The sequence below is a fragment of the Myodes glareolus genome, chromosome 9 (assembly GCF_982192425.1).
Source record: "Myodes glareolus chromosome 9, mMyoGla1.1, whole genome shotgun sequence".
Taxonomy (NCBI): domain Eukaryota; kingdom Metazoa; phylum Chordata; class Mammalia; order Rodentia; family Cricetidae; genus Myodes; species Myodes glareolus.
This window is the reverse complement of record NC_142034.1, coordinates 42,552,674-42,577,335: the sequence shown is the minus strand read 5'-3', so window position 1 is coordinate 42,577,335 and position 24,662 is coordinate 42,552,674. Positions and strand designations below refer to the sequence as shown.

The window sequence follows — 24,662 nt, the reverse complement described above, 5'->3', positions numbered from 1 at the left end:
TTTTCACCACTCTTCCCACTTCTTCCTATAAAAATAATTCCTAGCACCCGAGCCTAGCAGCATCAGCCTCCTGGGGCTTACCACAACACCTAAAAATATTATAGTGTTTTCTTATTCGGAGTTTGTCACAACACTTGCTATGATTCATATGGTGGTTATTAAAGCCATCTTTTCTTATACACACATATGTAGATGTGCATGTACTTATATATATATATATATATATATATATATATATATATGCTTAAACATACATTTAACCACACACACACGTATGTGTATGTGTGTGTGTGTGTGTGTGTGTGTGTGTGTGTGTGTGTGTGTGTGTGTGTGCATGTGTGTATCTTGTATGGAAAGCTCCTTGTGGTCAGATACCATGCCCTGTAAAGTATTGTGCATATAGAAAATAACCTATTAAAACCCTGAAGAGGACTGAAGGCTAAAGGAGAAGTCTGAGGCAGTTGGAACTCTGGACCAGGAACCTGGAAACCTAGCTGCTGCCTCAGTTCTTCCATATACATGGGATGAGACTTTGGGTCAGATGTCTACTTACTCTGTAGATGCTGAGTCCTCTGTAAAACAGGTAGACCTGGGGGCACAGGCCTCTGCCCATCTCTACATTCATACCACCCTGATTGCCAGACAGCAGTCTGTAAGTAAGGCACGGGCTTATCTGAGTGATACTTGTCTTTTCTATTGAGTATTCTAGCCCAGGACTGGAGTGGTGGGTAACTGTGGCATCTTGCAATGATGGCTAATTTGACAGAGGGTAATAATTTTGAGCCACATTATTTTAAGATTCTAGAATTTTAGTTTAGTCAGAAATAGACATTAAAGTTTCTTTAAATGTCTTTTCAGCATTTATAAAGACAATCATTTGCTTTCGTCTCGATTAATCTCTTTTTGTAATGGGTTACATGGAAAGAATTCCTAGCATAATAAATAAAAAAAAGGTAGCATTCTTTAAACAATAAGAGAAGGAACAGGGCTTAGTGAGGAGTGAATGCATAACAAATAGTACAGCTGAAAAATGACCCACAACAATTGACAGTCACATCAGCCTTCCTGGAACTCAGGGACGCTGTCTTCTGTGGTACAGGGATATGATGATGCTAAGGATCTTGAGAGAAGAAAATAATCCAATAGAAGACTGGGGGTAGGGTGGGCAGAAAAGTGACCAGATTCTTTTAACACAGTGGCAGGTGGTTAACCCTCAGGATGGAGCAATGTACCCAGGAGGCAGCCATAGGAGGTAAAGCCACAGCCAAGGAATGCCCATAGCATCAAAACATGAAAAAAGGGCAGATTCTCCCTGAGGGAAGCCTCCAGGAAAGCCCTGCCATCACCTGATTTTGAACTTCCTGCTTACCAAATTATACTACTGAAAGCACAAACTTCTGCTTCTGTATTTGTTTCTGTGATGTTGGGAGCCTATTTTATGCCAGATGAGCATTTTACTCTAAGCTACACCCATAGCCCATGCGGCTGTTTGCTTGTTTGTTTTGAGGCAGGGTTTCCCTGTGTAACAGCCCTAGCTGTCCTGAACTAGTGCTGAAGACCAGGCTGGCCTCGAAATCACAGAGATTCATCTGCTCTGCCTCCCGAGTGCTGGGACTAAAGGTGTGCACCAGCACCCCCAGTGCGGCTGTTGTGTTAAGTCACTGGTTTGTGATAGCTTGTTACAGAAGAACCTGGTACCTAACAAACCAAGGTAGTTTTCACACCGATTGGTATTTTCATGTCAACTGCTATTTTTATTGTAAGGCAATAAAAAAATGCAGCTTGTAAGGATTCTACTTCTCAAACACTCTTTGACAATAATATAGTAAAACTTCTTTAGCTTGTGTTGCTCCCTGTAGTCCTGCACACACCGGGTGTCCTGCAGTTCCCTCTCCATACTCTCTCTCCTCTCTTGTCTCCAGGCTTTCATTTATGGTGCTAAACTTGTTTGCATACTTCTTCCTGCAGCAAGACTTCTTCAGACTTCTCATTGCTTCCATAATGCAGTGTGCCTCCCCAGCTGAGTCCTTTCCTCCTCCCTTCCTGTGAACTTAGATGTATCTACTTGTATTCACTAACCTGCTGGCTTCTTATGGGCAGACCCATCTTTTCTTTCTTTTCATAGAGATAAATATCAATATTTGCTGCAGAACTATTCACACTAGCTAAGTTATAGAACCAGTCCATCAACAGAAGAATGAATACAGAAAATATGGTTTGTGCATATGATGAATTTTTTCAGTCATAAAGAGGATTAAATTTTGTCATATACAAGAAAATGAATACAACTGGAGATAACCATATTAAGTGAATTATGCCAGTCTCAGAAAGACAAATATCATATTTGCTATCATTTGTGGGACCCAGCTTTCATGTACAGATGGTATGAAAGTAGAGGTGGGAGTGTCCAGGGGGACAAAGGGAGCTAACAGAAAGATAGAAGGGCAAGTGAGTAGAGGCACAGGAAACGGGGAATATGTTTAAAATATATTATCTATTGGGCAGAATCCATCTTATCCACATGTCTACGCTAGACTCTAACATATTTCCAAGGTCTATTAATACAGTGGTTCCAACCACACGGGGTAGTATACCTGGTTACACAACATATGCTCAAACCAAATGTCTGAGAAACAAGAAAGAAATGAAGCTATGGACTTCTTCAAATCAAGAGGCTAAATTATACAATTATACTGATCTCCACAATGACCCCTCCCAAATAAAGCCCCACACACATGAAAAGGAAAACATTCAGCAGTGTCTCAGCATTTTCCGAAGTAAGGCTGCATGCAAATCATCATGCTGGGCTAGGCGCCGGAGTAAGATACTCACACCACATCACCTGCGTAGTGCCGGATTCGGAAGTCCCGGTCAAACTCCAGGCTTTTGTCTGAGGCACAGGTCTAAGAGATAAAAAGGACATAAACTTGAAAAAAATGACATTTTCTATGCCTAAAAATACATTTCAAATTAATATGACCAAACATCACAAATCACGATATCTAGATGAAATCACAGTCCCTTGATTCAGGTCTGTTTAAATACATGGCCGACAAGGTGAAGGCTTCTGACAGAAACCCACACAGCACATAGTATACAGCTGGCCTCCATTTTCTGGCTGCTTTAGCAGTAGACATGGCCAAGAGGCCAGGTCTGGACAATGAATGTGAAATGTGGCTATTCCATGCCCAGTGTGGTCAGAGGTTGACGAAGGATGCCGTTTATTTAGTTGGATATAAAGGATGGCCCCTAGGTAGGGCAACCAGGCAATGGAAAAAGTATGGTACCCTGATAAACAGATATGCAAAGTCTTCTGACACTTAAATCCTTTCCTCCATGCTCTACTTGGGAGGACCACACCGAGGGCTTCCTATCTGTAAGGCACATACAACTCACAGCCCTCACAATCTACTGTTAAAGAACAAAATGTCTTCCTCACATACATGGAGACAGACTCAGTGAGGTAGTCGGTTGGCACATGATGTTGCTAGTAAGTGGTAGTTCTGGAAAGGCTCCAGGAAGCAGAAAGGAACATGTCTTCGTGTACACAGTGACTTGGCTCATCTGCCTGCTGAGCTGGACTCCAGTTTAGGTGTTCTTCATAGAAGAGTAAACTGGAATATCTTTCTTATTGAAGGGCAATACTCTAAGAAATGCAGGTTTTATGTGGCCTTGGATTTCTTCATGACTTCCTCCAATTTTCTTTGCTACAGTAGCACCCAGACAGGCAGACGAGTAAAGATCTACACAATACCATCTAGTATGCGGTACAGTACACAACCCACATGTCATACAGCACACAATCCATCCAGGACAACAGGCTTCAGATACTAAAGGAACAATGCCCAGGAGTTTCATGAATAAAGAATTACAGGAAATTGGAGGTTTACTCTGCATCTTTTAATAATTACTCATCCGAGAAAGTGGAGAGTTAAATGAACTATGTATGAAACCAAAGCATTTACTAGAGAGGACTCGCCAAAATAGATCACGCCCCGCTCTCTGGAAGACGTGCTTTACTTTTAACTGTGAGCACGAGGGTTGTGCATTATGAGTATGGGTGCCATTAGAGGCCAGGAGAGGGCTTCTGGAGTTAAAGCAGTTGTGAGCTGCCTGACATGGGTGCTAAGAACTGAACTCTGGTTCTCTGAAAGACTAGTACACACTCTTAACTGTTGAGTCCTCTATTTAGCCTGTTCCCTCACCGCCCTTTGGAAAAATCCTTTAATTTGCAAAATTCTTGAAGGAAAAAGACTCAAATCATAGGCCATTCTTATATTTGGATAAACTGTAAAATTGTGATTTTCCTCAACACACAAAAATTCTATTTTGCTATATAGTTATCATTTAGTTTTTATTTGAAAATATTTTACAATCATTTGGATCATGTGACTGAATCTCCATGGTACCTTTAATGCAAAAGGAAGATTTTTATCCCCAAATAAAAGCCAGCAATCTCTTATTTAATAAGACAGTAAATCTACTTGATCAGTTAGCAGTAGCAAATGATACCTGACTCACCACATACCCCAATAACATTATCTAACAAAAAGGTGTGCAGTGACTTAGATATCCCGACAGCTTGGCTGTGTAATTTCTTTCCTTTATTAGGCAAAAATCCTTAAAAGATGGAGCTGTGGAGATGACTCGGTTGCTGAAGTGCTTGTCACAGAAACATGAGGACTTGATTTGCCTCCCCAACGATCACATAAAGTTGGGTACAGTGATGTCTGTAACCCCAGTGCTGATAGGGCAGAGACATAAGGTACCTGAAGCTTGCTGGTCAGCCAGTAAGCTCAGTCAGGGGAGTCCAGGCTCAGTGAAAGACCTTGTCTCAAACATAAACTAGAAGGTCAGTGGGATGGCTCAGTGGGTAAAGGTGCTTGACACAATGTCTGAGTTTGATTCTTGGAGGCTACACGGTGGAGAGAACCAACTCCTGCAAGTTGTCCTCTGACTTCCATGTGTGCCAAGGCATGCATGTACATGCACACATATGAATACATAAATAAATAAAGGTAATTTCTTTAAGTTGAAGAGCAATAGAGAAGGTATAGGGCATTGACTTCTGACCTCCACATGCTCACATAGAAACATTTATTTTGCCTGACCAACTTACTTAATTCAGTTATATAAATGGCCAGGGTGAAAAAAAGAATAAAGATTTGGGGTGTTGTTTTTGAGACTTATAGACACCCATTTAAATAAAAACAATTTAAGTAAGATTTATTTAGTATGATTGTGACCAGTTCAATGTAACTTTGCTAACTCTGACTGTCTAGTATCTAGAGGGTTCAGGAGTAGATGAGTCTCCAGAACTCAACTCAGAGGTGTGATGACAACAGGCATCTCTAAACTCCCTCACAGACAGGAATTTGCCTGGATAAAGGTGCCCTTGAAACATCTCCCTGTGACTTAGGTTTCTTTTTACTTTGTGCAGTTTTGTGCCCAGCACCAAGGACTAGACCTGTCAAACGAGAGGCATTTAATTAACCTTTTGGGTATAAATGAGACCTGGTAGAAGGGACTGAGGCCCTTAATGTCAAAGATCAGTCTGCAGGAGCTGAAGACCAAGTCATAGTCACAAATAACTGGCCTGAGACAAGTGTCAGTCAAACAATTTAAGATGATTTACACCTTCTCTAGTTAATTGTGGAATTTCTCTGTTCAGCTTACATAACTCTAAAAGGGACGTAGTTAGGAAGTAGATTTATTCATGAGACAGTGGCAATGTGCCACAGATTTACAGAGGAACAGAAGTGCCTGCCTATTTCTTTCAGGATGTGAAGGAACAGGGCCTTCTTTCCTGGCAGCGTCTGGTAACTAGACAAGCTTGCATTTGTGGGGAAGACTGGGGTGGTGATACAAACGTGAATGACAAACACACTGCACATAAGGTCTAGAACAAACATCTGATAACCACAACTGCCACCAATTATTACACACATGTGGTTTATTTGTGACACGTTTAGATTATAAAAGTGGAGAGTTGGAAGCATACCCAATACACTGAAAGAATGCATTTCTCCATAATCAGAGGGGCTGCAGCTAGAATGTCTCACTTTTAGGCAAGTCATGGGGTCTAAAGAATGCAGAGCACACTCCGTATTTTGTAAATGAGGATTACGGTGAAAAGTCAAGGACAAAAGCAATTTCTTATGCCAGAATCATCAGATGCAGGCATAAAATTCTAGCACATGAACAAGGACTCAGCACCTATTGGTTATAAATGACATCATGCTTTCTAAAGAATCGTGATCATTTTCCCTGCATCTAGCAAATTCACGGTCTTTTAGCTCCCTCTCCTGGATGCTACAATTTCTGTCAGTCTCATCATTGTATCAGAGCAGAACTCAACCATAGCAATACAACATTTACCAGACATTCATGCCTTTCCCCCTTATTTGGGCGTACATTCTTTTAACTTAATGTAAAGCAATGTTGCCCTGTCAAATAATGAACAGAAGTTTTATAGCTCATTATTACCTTTCGGCTGGAGAAATGACCATGTTTGCCCAGTTTACTGTTAAGAGCCTCAAGGAACATTCCGTCGGTGACTTTGCCAACATTCATACATGCGTCATCCAGGATTGCAATGATGCCTTTGTGTTGCTGCTCCACAAGGTCCACAATGATCTGGTTGTTGAAGTAATCAATCTGCAGGACAACAAGAAAGCAATGTCCAAGAGAATGAGAACCCCGATGGGCAAGACACACAGGTGTCTCCTTTTGTTTCACAGACTTGTGCAACACTCCAATGTCAAAAGGGCAGACAGTACTAGTGAGGCCAAGCACTAAAATGAGCACACATTTTAACAGGTTTCTGACCTACTGTCCTTAAGACATGAAGGAAACACCAGGGATGACTGTGGACTAAGGCAAATGTGATTAATTCTTGTCCTGCTCCTTCCTGTCTCCCAGCCCTATACCCAATCCCACTCCTTCATTCTGCCAGCCCCCAACCTGTTTGCCACTAACCATGAAACAGTTTCCACTAAGTGCCAGCAGAGGACCTGACAATATCATTTGGTGTTCTTCTGACAATGAAGTCAAAGTACTCCACAGAATCTGCAGTTCTGCTCACGGGACACGTACTGACAAAAATCCAAAAGAGAATCTCCTCGAGATTTCCCAAAGTTAGAAAGCATAGGAACCTAACACTTTTGAAACTTTTCTGGGAATAATAATTTTAAAAACTTAATTAAGACATAATTACATGTAAAAGACAAAAATAAGCTTTCCACTTGCCTCCATGAAGCAAATGAAGTTAAGAACTTTGGGCTTTTTAGCAACTTCAGTGTATACAAGATGTAGACAGAAATCTGCTACCACCTTCCTGCTCTGATGGACTGCACAGAAACTGCCTTCATGGGTCTATCTCAGGCAAGCTGTATGTCATGGAGGTGAGCCACTCATGTGCAAACATTTCAGTACTGTGTGGTGATATGTCCCATCTCCTATCAGAGGCACCTAACTAAGTATCGTCTCCATTACCTCTTGAAAGCTCTACAGACTCACAGCAGAACACAAAGGGGTCTGTGGACCCCGGTTCCGGGCTTTCATATCTACAGGCCTATGCCACTTATTTGCTGTGGCTTTCAGCTCCATTTCTAGTCTTTTGTGTTCTTTGGGATGATAGCCTGAAAACTGAGTGTCATCCCATTCCCACCTCCCAGCTTTTCTTTTTCTTCCTTCCTTCTTCCTTCCTTCCTTTCTTTCTTCCTTCCTTTTTTTTTTTTTTAAAAAAAACCCACTTCTCTGGTTTGTCTGAATCATTGATTCTCAACTGAGGTTAATTTTGTCTGTATGAACATTTAGTAATGTCAGAAGGTAGTTTTGATTGTCATCCTGGGGAATGCTACAGGTGTCAAGGGATGAAGGTCAGGATGCTGCTAAACCCTCCAATGCATAGAATGCTCTACTGCAAAAATTACCTAGCCCGCAACTTCAATTGGTTGGAGAGATCTGCTTTTAAATAGTGATACTGATTGTGAGGAGTTATTGTGTTTTCAGTTATGGAGAAAAGTTATTTCCACCTTTAGGGAAACATCCTAAAATACACAAATGCAGGAATCTATCACCAGCTGACATTTCAGACATCAGGAGTATAAAAGTAAGTTCTAATGGAGTAAAATTTCAACTGTATTCCTAGAAGCCACTGATTTTTGCTGAAGATTCTAGTAACTTTTGGTTTTAAATTTAACAGTGCTTAAAGCATGCTTTCCAAAATCAGGTTCTTCTGGTAATCTGGAATGCCCATGAGTTTTTTTTATAAGACATAGAAGCAGACAGGAGAGACGTGACAGGATGGCTTATGAGTATGGATGTCCTGTGTCACATCCTCATTCCAAATACAGACACTTCTAAAAGCAGTTTTCTTGCCTATGCCTGTGGAATCTCAAAACAAACTTTATAATCAAATTTGTTATAAAAATCTAAATTTCAGCTATATTATGTCTACATAAAACATATAATGTATACAGTACATTTTTAGAAAGCATCACATAAACAATTGAATTGCATTTTAACTTTAGGAGAGTTCACTAGAATGTCAAGTTTTCAATAGTTAAAATGATTTGTGGAAACTACAGAGACGGCTCAGTGCTTAAGAGCACTTACTGCTCTGCAGAGACACCTAATTTAGTTCCCAGCACCCACAACAGATGGCTCACAACAACCTGTAACTACAGCTCCAGGGGTTCCAATGCCCTCCTCTGGCCTCCACAGCACCTGTAACCATATGGTGCTCATATGCATAAATAAAAATAGAAATTAAAAAATCTTAAACTTTTAGAAGAAAATGAATCAGAGGGATAATTAGACTTTATGAGCTCCTGATAGGCATCCACACACAGGCCATGAAACAGGTTGTGGAGAAAAACTAACCCTGAACCCATCAACACACTAGATCTACTCTCCAGTACATGGAACACACACGTGCACAGACATGTGTTAACAACACTTCAGGAACTAGATTAGCATAATCTGGACTAGGAAACCTTCCAGAAAACATGCTCACTACAGCCAAAGTGCTCCCCCTTTTCAAGAAAAGATTACAGGGGCTGGGGAGCTGGCACACAGGTTAGGAGCACTGCCTGCTCTTCCAAAGGTCCTGAGTTCAATTCCCAGCAACCACATGGTGGCTCACAACCATCTGTAATGGGTTCTGGTGCCCTCTTCTGGCCTGCAGTCATACAACAGAAAGAATATTGTACACATAATAAATAAATATTAAAAAAAGAAAAGATTACAAAGGGATGGGGAGAGAAGGAATGAGCCCAGACCTATGTGAGAAACCTGTCAATCAATCAATCAATCTTAATATAAAATCCTTATCTGGATCCAATCAAGCAATCGGTTACCATCAACAGCAATATAACAACTTAAGAAATAGGAGGTAATATTAAAGAAATTGTTATTAATTTTTGGGGTGGGATCACAGAACTATGGTTACAGTCGTTGTAGGAGTATTTATTTCTTAGAGAGATACACTGGAAATCAGAGATGAAGTAACGTGACATCTGAGTAACTTCAATGTGACCTGGCACAGGCGAGGAAGGCACAGTGGCAGGAGGAGGGCAACGCAGCAGAAATGCCAAGACTGGGTTGATGGTGCACATAGCTTATGTTTTCCTCCTACACCTTTGAAATGTTCTATAGCGATGAATCACAATGCTTAGAAGTCTGGGGATCCGAGGGAAACATGGTGCAGTGCTGGTGCACATCAACATGCTGCTCTGTCACCTGGGAGCTGGCTTCTGCTCCCTTCATGGTACGGTCTGTTTCAGTTCTTCCAAAGACCATCATCTCCAGGGTTACTGAGCTTTCCGAGGTGTCTGAATTAGACACTACTGCAGCTGTTACTTGTCCCCCTGTCAACTAAGCCTGTGGAGCTTGGTATTCTGATTGCTAGAGGTATTCTGATTGTATTCTGATTGTTTGTTTGATTTGATTTTGTCTTAAAGACCTGGTCTTACTACATGGCTTTAACTGGTCTCAAACTTGGGATCTTCATATCTCAGCCTCTGAAGTGCTGAAATTACACATGAAATTACACATGTGCCACCACAATCAGCTTCAAAGGATATTTTGGATGAGTATCTCCAAATCACATCTGAATGACAGGTTTTAAGATGAGATTCATGGTTAAAAAAAAAAAAGCCTTCACTTTCAGTTATATTGTATATTAAACAACAGGTTTATTCTTTAAAAAAAACTTCACATAACTTTAATCGAGTTATATTATCCATCTATCTATCTATCTATCTATCTATCTATCTATCTATCTATCTATCTATCTTTCATTCATTCATTCATTCATTCATCCATTCTCTGTGTATCCCTGGCTGTCCTGGAATTTTCTCTGTAGACCAGGCTGGCCTCAAACTCAAGATATCTGTATGCCCGTCTCCCCAGTGCTGGGATTAAAGTCGTGTGGCTTGACTTGAGTTACACTTTAAAAAGTTATGAGAGGTCGTTGTTTAAATCAAACAACAGACATCTCTCTTTTATAATAAAACTGACAACTCTGGTTTATTTTAAATATTTAAAATTTAAGCTAATAAAGTAAATAAAATTTTATGGCATTCTAATATTTAACACATGATGGAAGGCAAAGGTGTAATTTGAGGCAGATATGCTATTTATTATACCACTCTCTCTTTTAAAATGAATACATAAAAATAAAAATTAGGAAGGTATGGATATGAAAATAACTCTAATATGACATTTCAAGTAGCTTTTTATTGCTACTCTGTTTGATATCAAAGAACAAATACTGCCTTGATTTTATTGTTCAATGAGAATACAAACAGTTTTTAAACTCAGCAACCAGACATGGTGGTGAAACCTGTAATCCCAGTACTCATAAGGTGGAGGTAGAATTAGGAGCACAAGATCATCCTTGGTTTCACAGCAGGTGCAAGCCCAGCCTGGGAAATATCAGACTATCCCTCAAAAAAAAAAAAACCCAAAACAAACAAATTACAAAATCTCACAAAAATAAACAACTATAAGAAAATACCAGAAAGTTACAGAAAATCAGTTTTTAAAAGCCTACTCCCAAAATTGTTTTAAAAATACGGATGTCTCAGAAGAATGACTAAGCCTCACGTCTATGAGGAGCAGGGGGTCCAATGGCAGAGCAGAGGAAGCCCGGGGAGCCAGTGTTTCAGCCGTGAGCCCCGCTCGGACCAGTGTCACTTTCTATCCATATCTCACTGGAACAGTTCGCCTCTGAACATTACAAACATTCCCAGAGAGCCATGGGAAGAGAGGTGACAGCAGAAGGAAGAGTGTGGACCTGGACAGGAGCACAAGCGTTCCAGCATTCCAGCGCCCAGGCTTCCGAGAACAAGAACACCGACAGCTGAGAGCTGTCCACCGCCACTTAGTCGGCAGGGCGGAGGAGAAAACAACGGGAGGTCTGGGAGCAAATTCATCGAATCTAAGTCAAAAGAGTGAACTTTGAGTGATGCTAGACTCTAACTAACAAAAAACAACCAGGAAGTCATGTGGCATCAGCTACACAGCTGACATGAGGCTTCAGGCTGCACTGAACACCAACACGGCAGGCTCTCAGATTAGAGGAATCCCACCCACTGGAGGAGCACGGCTGGATTAGCACATCTCAAGGAGGAAGGCTAGGGTCCAGGTGGCTCAAGACCCCAAGAAGGTGAGGAGGAATCAAGGTGGGCAGCCTAGGGAGACAGTCCCCACGAGGGCACTCACGTGTTTCCAAGGGATGCCTTCCCGCTGGTACTCTTCTTGCTCCTGCTTCAGAACCAGCTGGATAAACAGCTGCTGCAGCTTCTCGTTGCAGTAGTTAATGCAGAACTGTTCGAAACTACATGAGATGGAACATGTTAGGCTTAAGTACCGAAAAAATATGCAATAGGGTTTTAAGTATCTTACCCAGTTTACCTGTTGTTGTCAAAGATTTCAAAGCCGTAGATATCCAGTACACCAATAACAGTGTTTTTCCCATGAATCGTGGTGTCATAGTTCTTGACCTCAATGATGTCATTGATGCGAGTTACAATCCAACAAAAAAGACGTTCGTATATTGCCTGTGAGAGAAAGGACACCATAAATTCTTGTCTGTTTGGGAATGAGTCCCTCTGATGAACTTGGGATGTCTTCGATTCCCCCTTCTTACTCTTCAGCACACATATTATCACCTAAGTGGAACAATGAGAAAGGTCTGTCCCCTATTACAGAAACAGCTACACGACGTATGCTGAACTGAAGCAAGCAATCAGGATTTTTACAGAGGTTATTGGTTACTTTTTGTATTTTAAGACTATTCTCAGGTGGGTGGTGGTGGCGCACGCCTTTAATCCCAGCACTCAGGAGGCAGAGGCAGGCGGATCTCTGTGAGTTCGAGACCAGCCTGGTCTACAAGAGCTAGCTCCAGGACAAACTCCAAAGCTAGAGAATCTCTGTCTCGAAAAAGACTATTCTCCTGGCATGTGTGCCCGTGCCTTTCTACGCCAGTGGCACATCTGCTCTTCTCACCTCTGGAAACTACTCTACCAACACTGAGCTATGAACAAATGGCCTTGGGTACTTAGGGATTTATTTGTTCCTTCACCAAAGATTCGCTGAGCGCTTAGACACACAGTCTGTTGGAAACATGGCTCTAAGTTCACAGAAAGCCACAGTCTCCGAGGAGTGGAGGGTCAGCGTGAAGGAGCACACGTACACTCTCTGAGGTGATTTTTAAAAATTACTGTGTGTCTGTATGTGGGTGCACGGAGGTGCTCTTTGAGGTGTTGGTTTTCCTGATGCTGGAATTACAGGTAGCTTGTTAAACTGCCCAGATGGGTGGTGGGAATTGAACAGGAGTCCCATGCATGAGTAGTGTGTGTGCTTGACTGCAGAACTATCCCCCCAGCCCCCTGAAGTGACTTTACTCTGTGTTCAGGCAACAGGGTGTGCAGCCCCTGTGGTTAGAAGCAGAAAGGGGAGAAGAACTCAGGAGGCTTAAGAAAAGATGAGCATTCTGGAATACATAAAAGTGGCTGACGACAGCAGAAAGTGAGGCAGGGGAGGCAAAGTGGCGCCAGGCCTTGCTGAGGTAGCAACACCGACTCCCTCATGCCCATAGTTGGTCTATTTCCTTTTCCAGCAGTGATACTCACAGCCAGGAGCTTTACTGAGACACTGATGGCCAGAAAGTCTCAGTTTCTAAAAACCCTTAGCCCACTGTTTTGAGGTCTGAACACACCCTCACAGGATGTCACTTAGGCTGCAACCCACAGATCAAGTTCAGTCTCACCTTGGCAAAGGCATCTCTGCCGTAGCTAGCTTCCTGTTCTGTGTGTTGTTTGTCGATGATGTCACGGCCTGTGGCCACCGTCCGGTAAAGAAGGGCTTTCTCCACCATGTCTGTCTTAGTAGAGAGCAGTTCTGCTAGGACAGACACAATCTTGCCATTCTCAATGAGTGGCGTGTCACCATCTACTATAAATTTTACATTTCCCTATATCAAAAATAAAAACAAAAGACACCATTTCCAGTGAGCTTCTGACATATGAATTAGAGTGACCTTGCTTGTACCTACCTTCCTAAACACACATTCATATGTGAAGGCCCAACACTCTCTTTTCCATACGCATGCCTATTCTTCCATCTTAGCATACATTTTTGATAGAGGGTCTGTATTTTTAAGTAGTCATATTTACAAATACTTTTTGCCATTCTGGTCTATGTTCTGGCCTCAGATAGGCTGGCTGGGCCTTGGAGGTCACTTGCAGCTGTCTGTTTCAGGGGCCATCACCCTTAGGCTTGGTGCTGAAGCCAAGGTGTGAGGATATCACAGCACAATGAAACGAACATAGCCTCTACAGTGGTTTGGAAAACCTCTCAAAATATAAAATGATGAAGAAAATCAGAGTACGTTTTTCAGAACACAAGCAAAATTTTCACAACAAGGAACAAAATCTTCTGGAAGAGTATCCTGCATCCACAAGGATGCAATGTACTTTGAGAGCCCTTACTCACCAAGTGAAGAATAGCAGCCAGAATTTTATACACTGTTTGAATCTCCTCAGGTTTGAATCCAATTACTTTCATGGCTTCGGCTACGACTTTGAACTCTGCAGCATCATTGATGGAGGACTAGACATGAACATCAAAATCTTAAGTCACAGACATTACACATGAGCACTGATTATAAAACAGAAGTATTCAGCCAAAGTCTTGATGCCTTTGTAGTAAGTCACTTTGAGGGAAGTAAGTATCAAAATTAATTTGTGGTAGAAACATTGTTTAGATGTATGAGGCCCATTTGTGTTTGAGAGCTGTCACTTAAATAAGCACCAAGCACTTTTCTGGAAGCGTCTGTTCTGAGTTGGCTCACAGAATACCACAGCTCTATGTCCCACAGGGGCAACAGCATGGGACTGAAGTCACACAAGAAAATGTTGCATGTGGGAACTTGTAAAGTGCATGGTTGGTCACTGCATTTGCAGCTCTCCCATAGCTCCTTCCTCTTGAGCAGGCTGGCAACAGTTCTCACACTGTATAATCTGGCTTCTTGTTTTTCAGGTGAGGGAAAGCAGCACCCAGAGCAAAGCCACCAGCTGCAGCCACTTACCAAGCAGCTAAATAGTCTAGGTCTATATTCCTTTATTTCTTCTCATGTTAGAAGAGTCTGGTAAGTTACAGCATATAACCAGAGCGGAGGAGCTCCATGATGAATCTGCAGCCCTGGGAGACATGGCCACCGGACTGGATATACCAGTGTGCCAACAGATTCCACTGTAAAAAGTGGCCACTGTCTATATTACAAGTCTTCCTGGAAGCAGCTCTGGACTAACTCTTTTCTCAACAAGCTGCTCCTCTTACTAGGATGGTGCTCTCACCTGATGATTGCTTCCTAAGGAAGGACGTACAAAGCAAACCTTGACTGCATGAGGAACACAAGTCTGTCTGTGTCCCAGGCACAATCAGACAAGCTCCTAACCCTGTCAGTGTTTTCTCACTATGAGAAGAGCCTCAATTTCCTCATAAATTACAGACAGAGAGAGTAACACATTTCTTTTTTATGTTTTTTTTATTGATTTTCATTGAGCTCTATATTTTTCTCTGCTCCCCTCCCTGCCTCTCCCCTCCCCTTCAACCCTCTCCCAAGGTCCCCATGCTCCCAATTTACTCAGGAGATCTTGTCTTTTTCTATTTCCCAAGTAACACATTTCTTCATTTCTTACAGATTGTTTTCTAGTCTCTACCATACCAAAAAATACTAAAATATCAGATATTGCCATTAGAAATTACATGTTGAGATTGTAGTTCTGTCCCATAAAAGGAAATTGCTGTCTGTCTCCCTGACAGCCACTCCTCTACTACTTCATTATTGCTAACATAAGATTTGTTTAGTCCTCTGCAAGCTCATCCCTGATTGGCTGGCTCCCAGCCTCTGGAGGCTTCACAGTTCTAAACTGATCATGGCCATTATCCTGGATAGTTTATGGTCAACTTGACACAAACTAGAGTTACCTGAGAAAAGGGAACTGCAGTTGAGAAGCAATGACCTGCAGGTGAGCCTGTGGGGCATTTTCTTAGCAAATGATTGATTTGGAGGCAAAGACCATTGTGGTGGCACCACCTCTGGCCAGGTGATCCTGAGGCGTCTTAAGAGAACCAGGCTGAGCAAGCCATGGAGAGCAAGTCTGTAGGCAGCACTCCTCCATGGCTTGTGCACTGCCTTGAGTTTCTACTCTGACTTTCCTGGGTGACGGACTACAAGCTGGAAGAGAAAATAAACCCTTTACCTGCTCAAGCTGCTTTTGGTCATGGTGTTTACCTCAGCAGCAGAAACCCTGAGATACACATTTTCTTCCCCTTACCAACTGAGTGGTCAGCCACGGGCATGTGATCCTGCTGTGATCAAGGAGGCATGAGGAAAAGCATATGAGGGTCTGTGTAAGGGGAGGGGCTCTAGGGAGACACATGTATGTAAGGTGGCAAAGACAGCATTTCTTCTGCCAGTGAATACTGGGACTGCTGATGACATTTTGCAACCACAACAAAAACAGACCATGAGGCCAAGCCAGTTTACTGAGGGAAGCAGAGCTGTAAGTCCGAAAACCACAACCCCCACCGGGTCTCTAGCAATGTTGCTGAGGCCCTGGCTATGAGCATTCCAGCACTTGCTGTCATACAGAGCTAGCGAATTCCTTGCCATTTTGGGAAACTCTTCTCTTACCTGTGACCAATGGTATCTTAACCGTATATGATTAATTAAAATACATGTAACACTTTATGAACATTAAAATCATATTTATATTTGTATGGGGGAAGTGATTATATTGTAATATAATAAACATAGGTTTAAGCAGGGTTTGTTGTTAATGATTTTGTTAATCAATATACATACAAGCCATTACTAGCTATCATCTCTACATGGTAGAATTTAAGCAAGTATCTTAGGGTTTTTTGGTACTTTTTTGTTTTGTTTTGTTTTGTTTTGAATTAAGTGTATGGGTGTTTTGCCTTCATGTATGTCTGTGTACCATGTGTGTGCCTGGTGTCCATGGAGGCCAGAAGGGAATATAGGCTCTCCTGGAGCTGGAGTTATAGATGGTTTTGAACTACCATGTGGGTGCTGGGAATCAAATGAGGGTTCTCTGTAAGACTCTGCAATGCTCCTAACTGCTGAGTCACCTCTCCAGCCACTGAGCCAGCCTCTTTCTTAGGTTCTGACTAAGAGTACATATTCTTTGTTTTTGTCAGAAAAGAAGAGGGAAAAAGTCCAAATGGAAAACCAATAAAAACAGTACCAAAGATAAATTTTATTTAGAAAAATAAGTTCAAATATTAACTTAGTATTAAGAGACATGACCTAGACCAAAGTAATTTTGGTAATAAGATGGTCTGATTGCAAAGGAATAGCTCAGCCACTATCTGTAAGTGTTGATTTCACAATCCTCTCTACATAGTATTTCTGGCAATGCTGAGAAGGTTGGACCATTGCCTTTTACTGTTTTATTTTCAATTCATTTTCAGTCAAACATTTCCGCTATTAGAAACATCTAAAAAGGTGGCATAACCTAAATGCCAAATAATAGAAAATTAACTATAAAACCTAAGTATCATTTATTTCTAGGGACAGCAATAAAAATATAGCTAAGCCAGTAATAAGGGTATAACTAGCTTAAGTGAAATAATAATTTAAATAAAAATACCTCCCACATCCTTTTCTGACTGAGATCTTTTTATGCTTCATCCAGCTAAAATCAAGAGTGCTTTCTCTTGTTTGAGCTGGGTCTGGCTGTGTGGCCCAGGTGGATTCAGCATCTTCTTGTCTCAGCCCTTTGGGTACTGAGGTTACATGCATGTACCACTGTACCCTGCTAGCAGTGCATTTTTTACTACAGAATATGGGGTCCAAACATGTATACTCTTACCCCTCTGGAAGCAACAATTAAAACTGCGACCCAAGCCTTGCACAGCTTCTGCATGTCTACACCTCACTTCCAGGGACTAGGACAGCACGTTTACTTCTTTATGCGCTCTCATCAGCTGGCACATTCTTAGCCTGACTGTCAGACTGGGAAAAAACTAAACAGGAGCCAGGAAGGGCCTGCAGATGTGTATGCAAGAGCTTGCACACAAGGCAAGGGAAATCATGGGTCCCTTTGAAAGATGAATACAAAGGAAACCTGAGGGCCACAGAACTATTTCTAGGATAATCGCAATCAATATTTTAAAAAAGTGGGAATCTGGGTGATGGTGGCATAACGCCTTTAATCTGAACATTAGGGAGGCAGAGACAGGTGGAGCTCTGAGGTTGAGGCCAGCCTGGTCTACAGAGTGAATTTCAGGACAGCCAGAGCTACACAGAGAAACCCTGACTTGAAAAAACATAAATAAATAAATAAATATAAAGAAAGAAAAGTGGGGAGAAAAATCAAAATGCTTTGTAATTTTGTTTTGTCATAGCAACATGCCTTTGGCCAAATCACACCAACTTTTGTGAGGAAGGCTTCCTTGTCCTCAGTGTTCTCATGGTTTCAGATAAATGAAGTCAGATTAAATAGTAAGAGAAAACCCTGAAAAGAGGGAGAGGAACTTTTCTGTTAGAAGAGGACAATACAGCCAGGCAAGGTTATTTAGCTAGGTGTTCAGTTCAGTGGTGTTTTTAAATTTAAGTTTAAATAAATCTTAAATTTAAATAAATTTCAGACCGAGATTTTTAAAAGCAGAACAGAGGACATTCATCTGCCTGAGGGCAGCAGAGGGACTGGATAAACCGCTTGCATTCCTTCTGCTACCTCTCCACTCTCCAAGAAGAAGCTCACCTTCAGCTGTGCCCCCACGCGGATGTAGCTGTAGGATGAAAGGGATTTCTGCAGGTGTAGAGAGCGCAGCATCTGCTCGGAACCTCCCTGGAGCAGCTGGAAAATATTCAATTTAAATCAAATTGCTGTGATGGCTAATAGGAGTTGTCAACTTGACTGCATCTGGAATCAACTAAAAGATAAGCTGCTGGGTACCCTGTGAGAGATCTTCTTGATCAGGCTATTTGAACTGAGAAGACCATCCCAAGTGTGGGCAGGACCTTTCAGCGGCAGTCTAGATAAAAGGAGGTCCAAGGGTAAAGCTTTGCTTTTCATATTTGTATCTTGCCGGTCAACTCAGCCACTTTGTTGCTGCTGTAGCCACAACCACTGCTACATTCCTTTGCTGACACCAGAACTCAGTTTCTTCAAGCTTCTAAGGAAGACCTGCAGTTCCAGGAATTTTCAAGCCTTCAGCACCAGACCAGGACTGCTGAGGCACCCAGCCTCAGGGGCTGAGCAGCTACTGGGTTCTTAGCCTCTCCAGGCTCCAGCATGAATCGCTGAACTATCCAGATAGTATTGTGTGAGCCAACCTAAAAAATACTGTTTTAGCAAATATTCATTCTTTTGGTTCTGTCCCTCTGGGGTTCTTCCTGACTAATTCAACAGTCAAAGCAAATACTGATCTCCCAAATGTCAAACATTCTAACCCAGTGGTGATCTAGTTCCTACTCATTTTCTGATCTTTACACATTTAGGTCCTTCTGTTACATGCTTTGAGGAAATGTTTGGATTTTGTTTTGTTGCTGTTGTTATTACTTATAGGTCAGTGGCTTCTATTTATTAAGATAGGCAGAATGTTATACAGTCACGAGGAATATGAAAGTGTCTCAGCTCATTCACAGTGAGTTGGTCTAAAAGGTCCTTGCTTAGAATGTCATCATCTGTAAGACGGGTCCCTGCCTGAGGTGCTGGCTGCTTAGCAGTGTCACTGCCGAATTGGGAAGAAGTCAGCGTTGCTGGGGAAGAGCCATCCGCCAACACATGGAGTCCCACATGCTGAACAGCTTTTCCTCAACTGTCAGTCAGAAAGGAGTGTGACTGACGGCTGGGACTCTCACACAGAGTGATGATGGTACTTCTCAATAACTTCACCCAGCTGGGAAAATCACGGGCAAAAGCTGTAAGTTCTTGAAATAAACAGTTCTTATATTTTATAAAGAAACAGTTTATCCGAAATCTAGCAAACTGTTAAGAGAAACGCAAAACAAAGCCGTTACCCTTTCGTGCTATAGAGCAGGCCTCCAGGAGGGCGCTGCACTGAACGGTAAGTTTTGGTTTACTTCAAATGTGCAGTTATCAGACCTTAAAGGATGATTCATTTTTTAAAAAACCAAACATACCAGAACTTGAATGGCATTGAGAAAGCAGTTAGTTTTAATCAAACAATGTTGTATTCGACTGTACTGTCACCGTTAACCACCTTCAAAGACACACAGAAACCAATCTTTTTAACTCATAGTTTTAAATGTGTGATTACATGTGTGTTCCTGTTGGTGTGTGCACGGAGGTCAGCTTTGGGCATGTGTTTTCTAAATTGGCCTGGAGCCAGACTGTCGCTGCCTACTCAGCACTAGGACTGTATATGGACTATGGACACCACCAATCTGCCTTTTTTTTTTTTTTTTTTTTTTTTTTTAACCAACCACAGGTTCAGCAAGCATTTTACCATCTGGTCTTTAAAACCCCAAATATTACTTAATTAGGCCAACAACTTTTAACAGCAGTCTTGGTTTATATCACTTTGAGTTTCAAAGATCATATTAACATCACCTTGCTCTGTGAGAGCAGATGTGCAAAGGAGGATTATTTAAGAGTTTGTTTCAAGCTCTAATAACATTCCCAAAAGATGACTCATTTTTTTTCTGAGTGTTGACAGCATAGATATTTCTTCTCCCTTGGATTTATAAATCCTGCTTTTGTTTTAAATCCTGCTTTTGTTTTTAAAGTAATCATACTGCCCTACCCCTATGAAGAGCAAGACAAACCAAATTTACATTCCTATCTCTGGAACTCTCAAGCGCAGGAGTAGCAACTCAAATCTAAAGAAAATGAAATCAACACATCTAGAAGGTGCCGCAGCAAAAGCTTTCATGGCCATTACACTGCTCCCTCCACTGTGAGGAAACGCAGGTGACGCTCAGCCTGGCAGCTGTCAGTTGGCTGACCACCTCCCAGCTCGCACAGTGCTCACAGAGCTCAGCCTCCTAGGTGGGGTAGGATGTGTCCATGCCTGTACGGACATGTGATCTGCTGTGGAGTGGAGACAAGGCAAGTCAGAGAGGTGCCGGACAGATGAGAGCGCAGCAGAAAGATTCTCAGCACCACTAGGCAAATGACATTCTCTGCATAAGACTGATTACTAACCTGGTAGAAAGAATGGAAGCTGCGTTCTCCTGGCTGTTGCACAATCACACGAGACTAAGAAAAGAAATATTTTTAGAAAATTGTTAATCTGAAAATATAGGTATAAATGAAACAGAATCAACTTTCTAAGAGAATCTTATATTCATAGCGCATTTTTTAAAAAAATCTGTGGCCAAAGCTCATCAGGGACGGGTGCTCACTATGGTTTTTCTGGCAGTATTTTGGTAATTCTTTATACTGCTTAAAATGGGGGTGTCTTAACATTCATGAGGAATGAAGCCATGTTTTTGCAACCTGGAGTCTAAAGATAGTATGTGCAAGTGGTAGGAATCTGAGGGGGGAGAACGGGAAGGAATGCTAGGGAGGAACATTCTCAACATTCCCTTGTCCAGAGTCTGCTGGCATTTCAAAGAGCAATGCCTCATATCCTATAATAAAACCAGTCAACATGATCAGGCCCTAGGGACTCTGCTTAGACTCTCCAAAAAGACTGCAGCATGTGTGCTTATTCAAAGTATTCTTTTTGATTTAATACGTACACACAGTGGAATCACAAAACATTATAGAGGAAAGATAGGTAATACTTGATATTTCCTGTTTTTTTTTCAACCAACTCTGACAGAGCACTTATTTCCTTAATAGTCTGCCTTGATAGAACAGATAATAGAAATTACAGTGCCATAAGATGCTGTGGGGTCACTGGGATAGGGAACCCTTGACTGAGAAGCATCAGAGCATCGTTCAAGGTGGGGGTGACTGTACAGCATGGCTTCACTGGAGAAAGAACGCCTGCGTCCAGCTGTAGCCAGTTATATATATATTATATAGCAGAACTAAAGGAAGGAAAATTTCAATTTAGTTAAAAGTAAACTGGATGGAGGATGGTAACATAAAAGTCTAGGTCTGGAAGCTGGGCGTGATAGTACACAGTCCTGTAAGCTCAACTCTTCGAAAGCTGAGGTGTAAGTATGGTGGGTCAGTCTTAGCTACATGGGGGAAAGGAGGGTGGGAGGGAGAGAGATTTGATTGGTTTGCATTAAATCTTACTCAGAAGTTGTCACACATTCTTCCTGTCCCATACAGATCCCAATTCTGTGCCGACAAAGTCCAACATTCTCTAAGTTGATAAGTCAGTGGTTCTCAACCTGTGGGTCGTGACCCTTCTGGGGGTTGAACGACCCTATCACAGGGGTTGCATACCAGATATTTACATTATGATTCATAACAGTAGCAAATTACAGTTATCAAGTAGTAATAAAATAATTTTATCGTTGGAGGGGGTCACCATAACATGAGGAACTGTACTAAAGTGTTGCAGCATTAGGAAGGTTGAGAAGTATGGGCCTAAGTGCTCATAAGAGAACAAAGAGAACAATTTTAACTTTGGAAGGCAAACTTGAAGAGGGATAATAGGATTAAATACTACTTAAAACAATCAATAAAATTTCACATATATCATTTTTAAACATTCAGTTATCACAAGCATCACCCTAGAAATCTAGCACACTTACCTTTTCCAGCAAGTAGTTATTGATATGCCCCCCAATGGGGTCTCCCTTGAAGTCAAAGTTGATATCCATGTATTTCCCAAACCTGCTTGAATTGTCATTACGGTTGGTTTTGGCATTTCCAAAAGCTTCCAAAACACAGTTCGACTTCAGCAACATATTCTTCACTCTTTAACAAAAATATATCAAAGTTATTATAAAAAATTTCAGAGATGAAGACACTTAAACTGGGTAAGCCTTAACTTCATTCTAGTCACGTCTCTTTGTTTCCTTTTTGCTGACAGACTCTTCTTACACAGTCACACCTGTAGGAATAACCTAGCCTCTGACACAACTTCATTAGTGGACCCCTGTCCCTCCCACAAATCCTGCAACGGACCCTTCAAACTGCTGACCATAAATGACTGTATGATTTACAAAGGCACGTGTGTAGGGACCGCTTGCTTACAAAGGAAACCATAGATGATGGCCTGATGTGCTCCAGAGAGACAGGAAATTTACATAAGCCTTATCCGCCAAATAGAAATGAAAGTAATTTAGTTCTCAGCTAGCGAGCTATTCTCCTGGGGTCCAAAAGAAATTACAAAAATTTGATCAAATGTTCACTTCAAATTAGACTGCAAAGTGAAAAGCCAGAAGTGGGAATATGTCACACATTTTTAAAAGGCTTCTTTTGACTGGGTAATCCAGTTATGGTGAGAATGCAAAGTCCACAGAGTATCATCAAATCTAAATCCTCTCCCTTGACATCATGCAGCACCCTGGATTCCAGCCTGTCGAGCTACCTGCGGTGCATAGATGAGTTGTTGACTGCTCAGTCAACTACCACTCAGCTTCAAAGCTGTCAACCAGGAAAGTACTCTTTTCCCTCTTAGTAATGGCTGCAGCACATAAGAAAGCTACACATACCACTTCATTAAAAAACAAACAAAATAACCACCCATTTACTCCTTACATATTTATTAAGCAAACCCTGTATGCCAGGCTCTGTTCTAAACACGGGTGCCCCACACAGCACAGAACAGCTTTGCTCTCATCGACTGTGAGCCCAGCACAGTGCAGTATGAGGTCCTTTTACACAAGAACCTTTGGCTCCCAGCATCAGTGGGTTATGGTTGTGACAGTGATGGAAAGTCGTGGGTCTACTTTCCAGGGCCTCATTTCACTCAGAGTACAATTTTTAAAAACACAGAGCAAGGTACCTGCAGAGGCTTGACCAATAAAGCCAAGCTGTGCAAATTCCAGCAGCTCTGCTGCTGAGGTTGAAAACTGGCTGGAACTGGAACCAGGATACTTCCAACTATTTCAAAGTAGTTTTAATTTTTTTTAACTTGGTAAAGCTGGAAATTGACATAGTAATAGAAGTAAAAGCAGAAAGACAGTATGCAATGTGAAAATCGAAGTAATTTACACATCAAGAAAATGTTTGATGACTGTCAGGTTAGGCCCACCCCAGTCTGCACACTATGTGAAGCTCAGCCCGGCCAGCCTGTGTTCCTGAGCGCTTACCTTTCTATCTCTGCCCTCTGGCTGGGGTTGGTGATGGCGGCGATATACTGCATGATGTACTTACTGGCTTCTGTTTTACCAGCTCCACTTTCCCCTGGAGGGAAGAATTATGAAGGGATTAACACCATAAGGTAAGCTCATTGTCAACAGAAAAATGTAAACCTTTGATGGTTATTCATTTAACATTCCACGTGTTGCATTTCCTTCCATCCTCCCTCCTCACCCTTCCCACTTTCTTATTAAGTTATTTTGTTTTCAGCTGCTTCTAATAGGTATGAACATGTCTTAAAAGATGACAGAAGCAAAATTATAAATTACAAATCAATATTTAATTAGGGAAATATATCAAGGAGTAAATCATGGTAAACTAGCTCCTAAGACTAAGCAATTACTCCTAAGTATAGCCGAAACTAACTAAGGTGCTGATCCAAACATTAGCTACAGCTACATTCATATAACCTTATCTTCTACAGAAAAATTATTTTAGATTTAATGGGAATAAAGCAATTGGTTATGAAAAGTACAGTCAGGTGCTCACAGGTCCAGAGACTCAAAAGACCAAGAAAGGTAGCCTGCATACAGGGATTTATAAAATCAGTTAGATCCAGTCTCTTGTATAAAAAAGAAAGAAAAACTAACACTTAAATCAAAAAATTACAATAATTTTAGTGAAAAAAAGAAATCCCCATGTCTGAGACTCAAGGCATCATGGAAAAGTGTGATAATGGGTAGAACTGGTAGTAGTGAAGGAACAGACTTAAAAGTTCCATCTACTCATTCAACACCAAAACTTCACTTACTTAACTTTCTTCCAAGGGAATACTTTTAAATGTAGTATAACCAAATGTATCAATCTTCCAAGACTTTAAAACTATCTTTTTATAGACTATACTCTGTGTTATGGCTAAAATTGGACTAATAGATTGATAAA

General features: G+C 41.5%; 1 protein-coding gene across 1 annotated transcript in view; it reads right to left on the bottom strand.

Annotated features, from left to right (window-relative positions):
• Myo1d (myosin ID) overlaps positions 1-24,662 on the bottom strand; it is a 307,929-nt gene that overhangs the window by 192,226 nt on the left and 91,041 nt on the right. Inside the window, exons 3-12 of the mRNA XM_085695516.2 lie at positions 23,732-23,825; positions 22,226-22,391; positions 20,715-20,768; positions 18,306-18,401; positions 14,005-14,121; positions 13,280-13,483; positions 11,923-12,068; positions 11,731-11,845; positions 6,487-6,657; positions 2,833-2,903 (exon numbers count right to left, since the gene is read on the bottom strand). Coding sequence (XP_085551642.1) covers positions 2,833-2,903; positions 6,487-6,657; positions 11,731-11,845; positions 11,923-12,068; positions 13,280-13,483; positions 14,005-14,121; positions 18,306-18,401; positions 20,715-20,768; positions 22,226-22,391; positions 23,732-23,825 — 1,234 coding nt within the window. The remainder of the gene's footprint in view (positions 1-2,832; positions 2,904-6,486; positions 6,658-11,730; positions 11,846-11,922; positions 12,069-13,279; positions 13,484-14,004; positions 14,122-18,305; positions 18,402-20,714; positions 20,769-22,225; positions 22,392-23,731; positions 23,826-24,662) is intronic.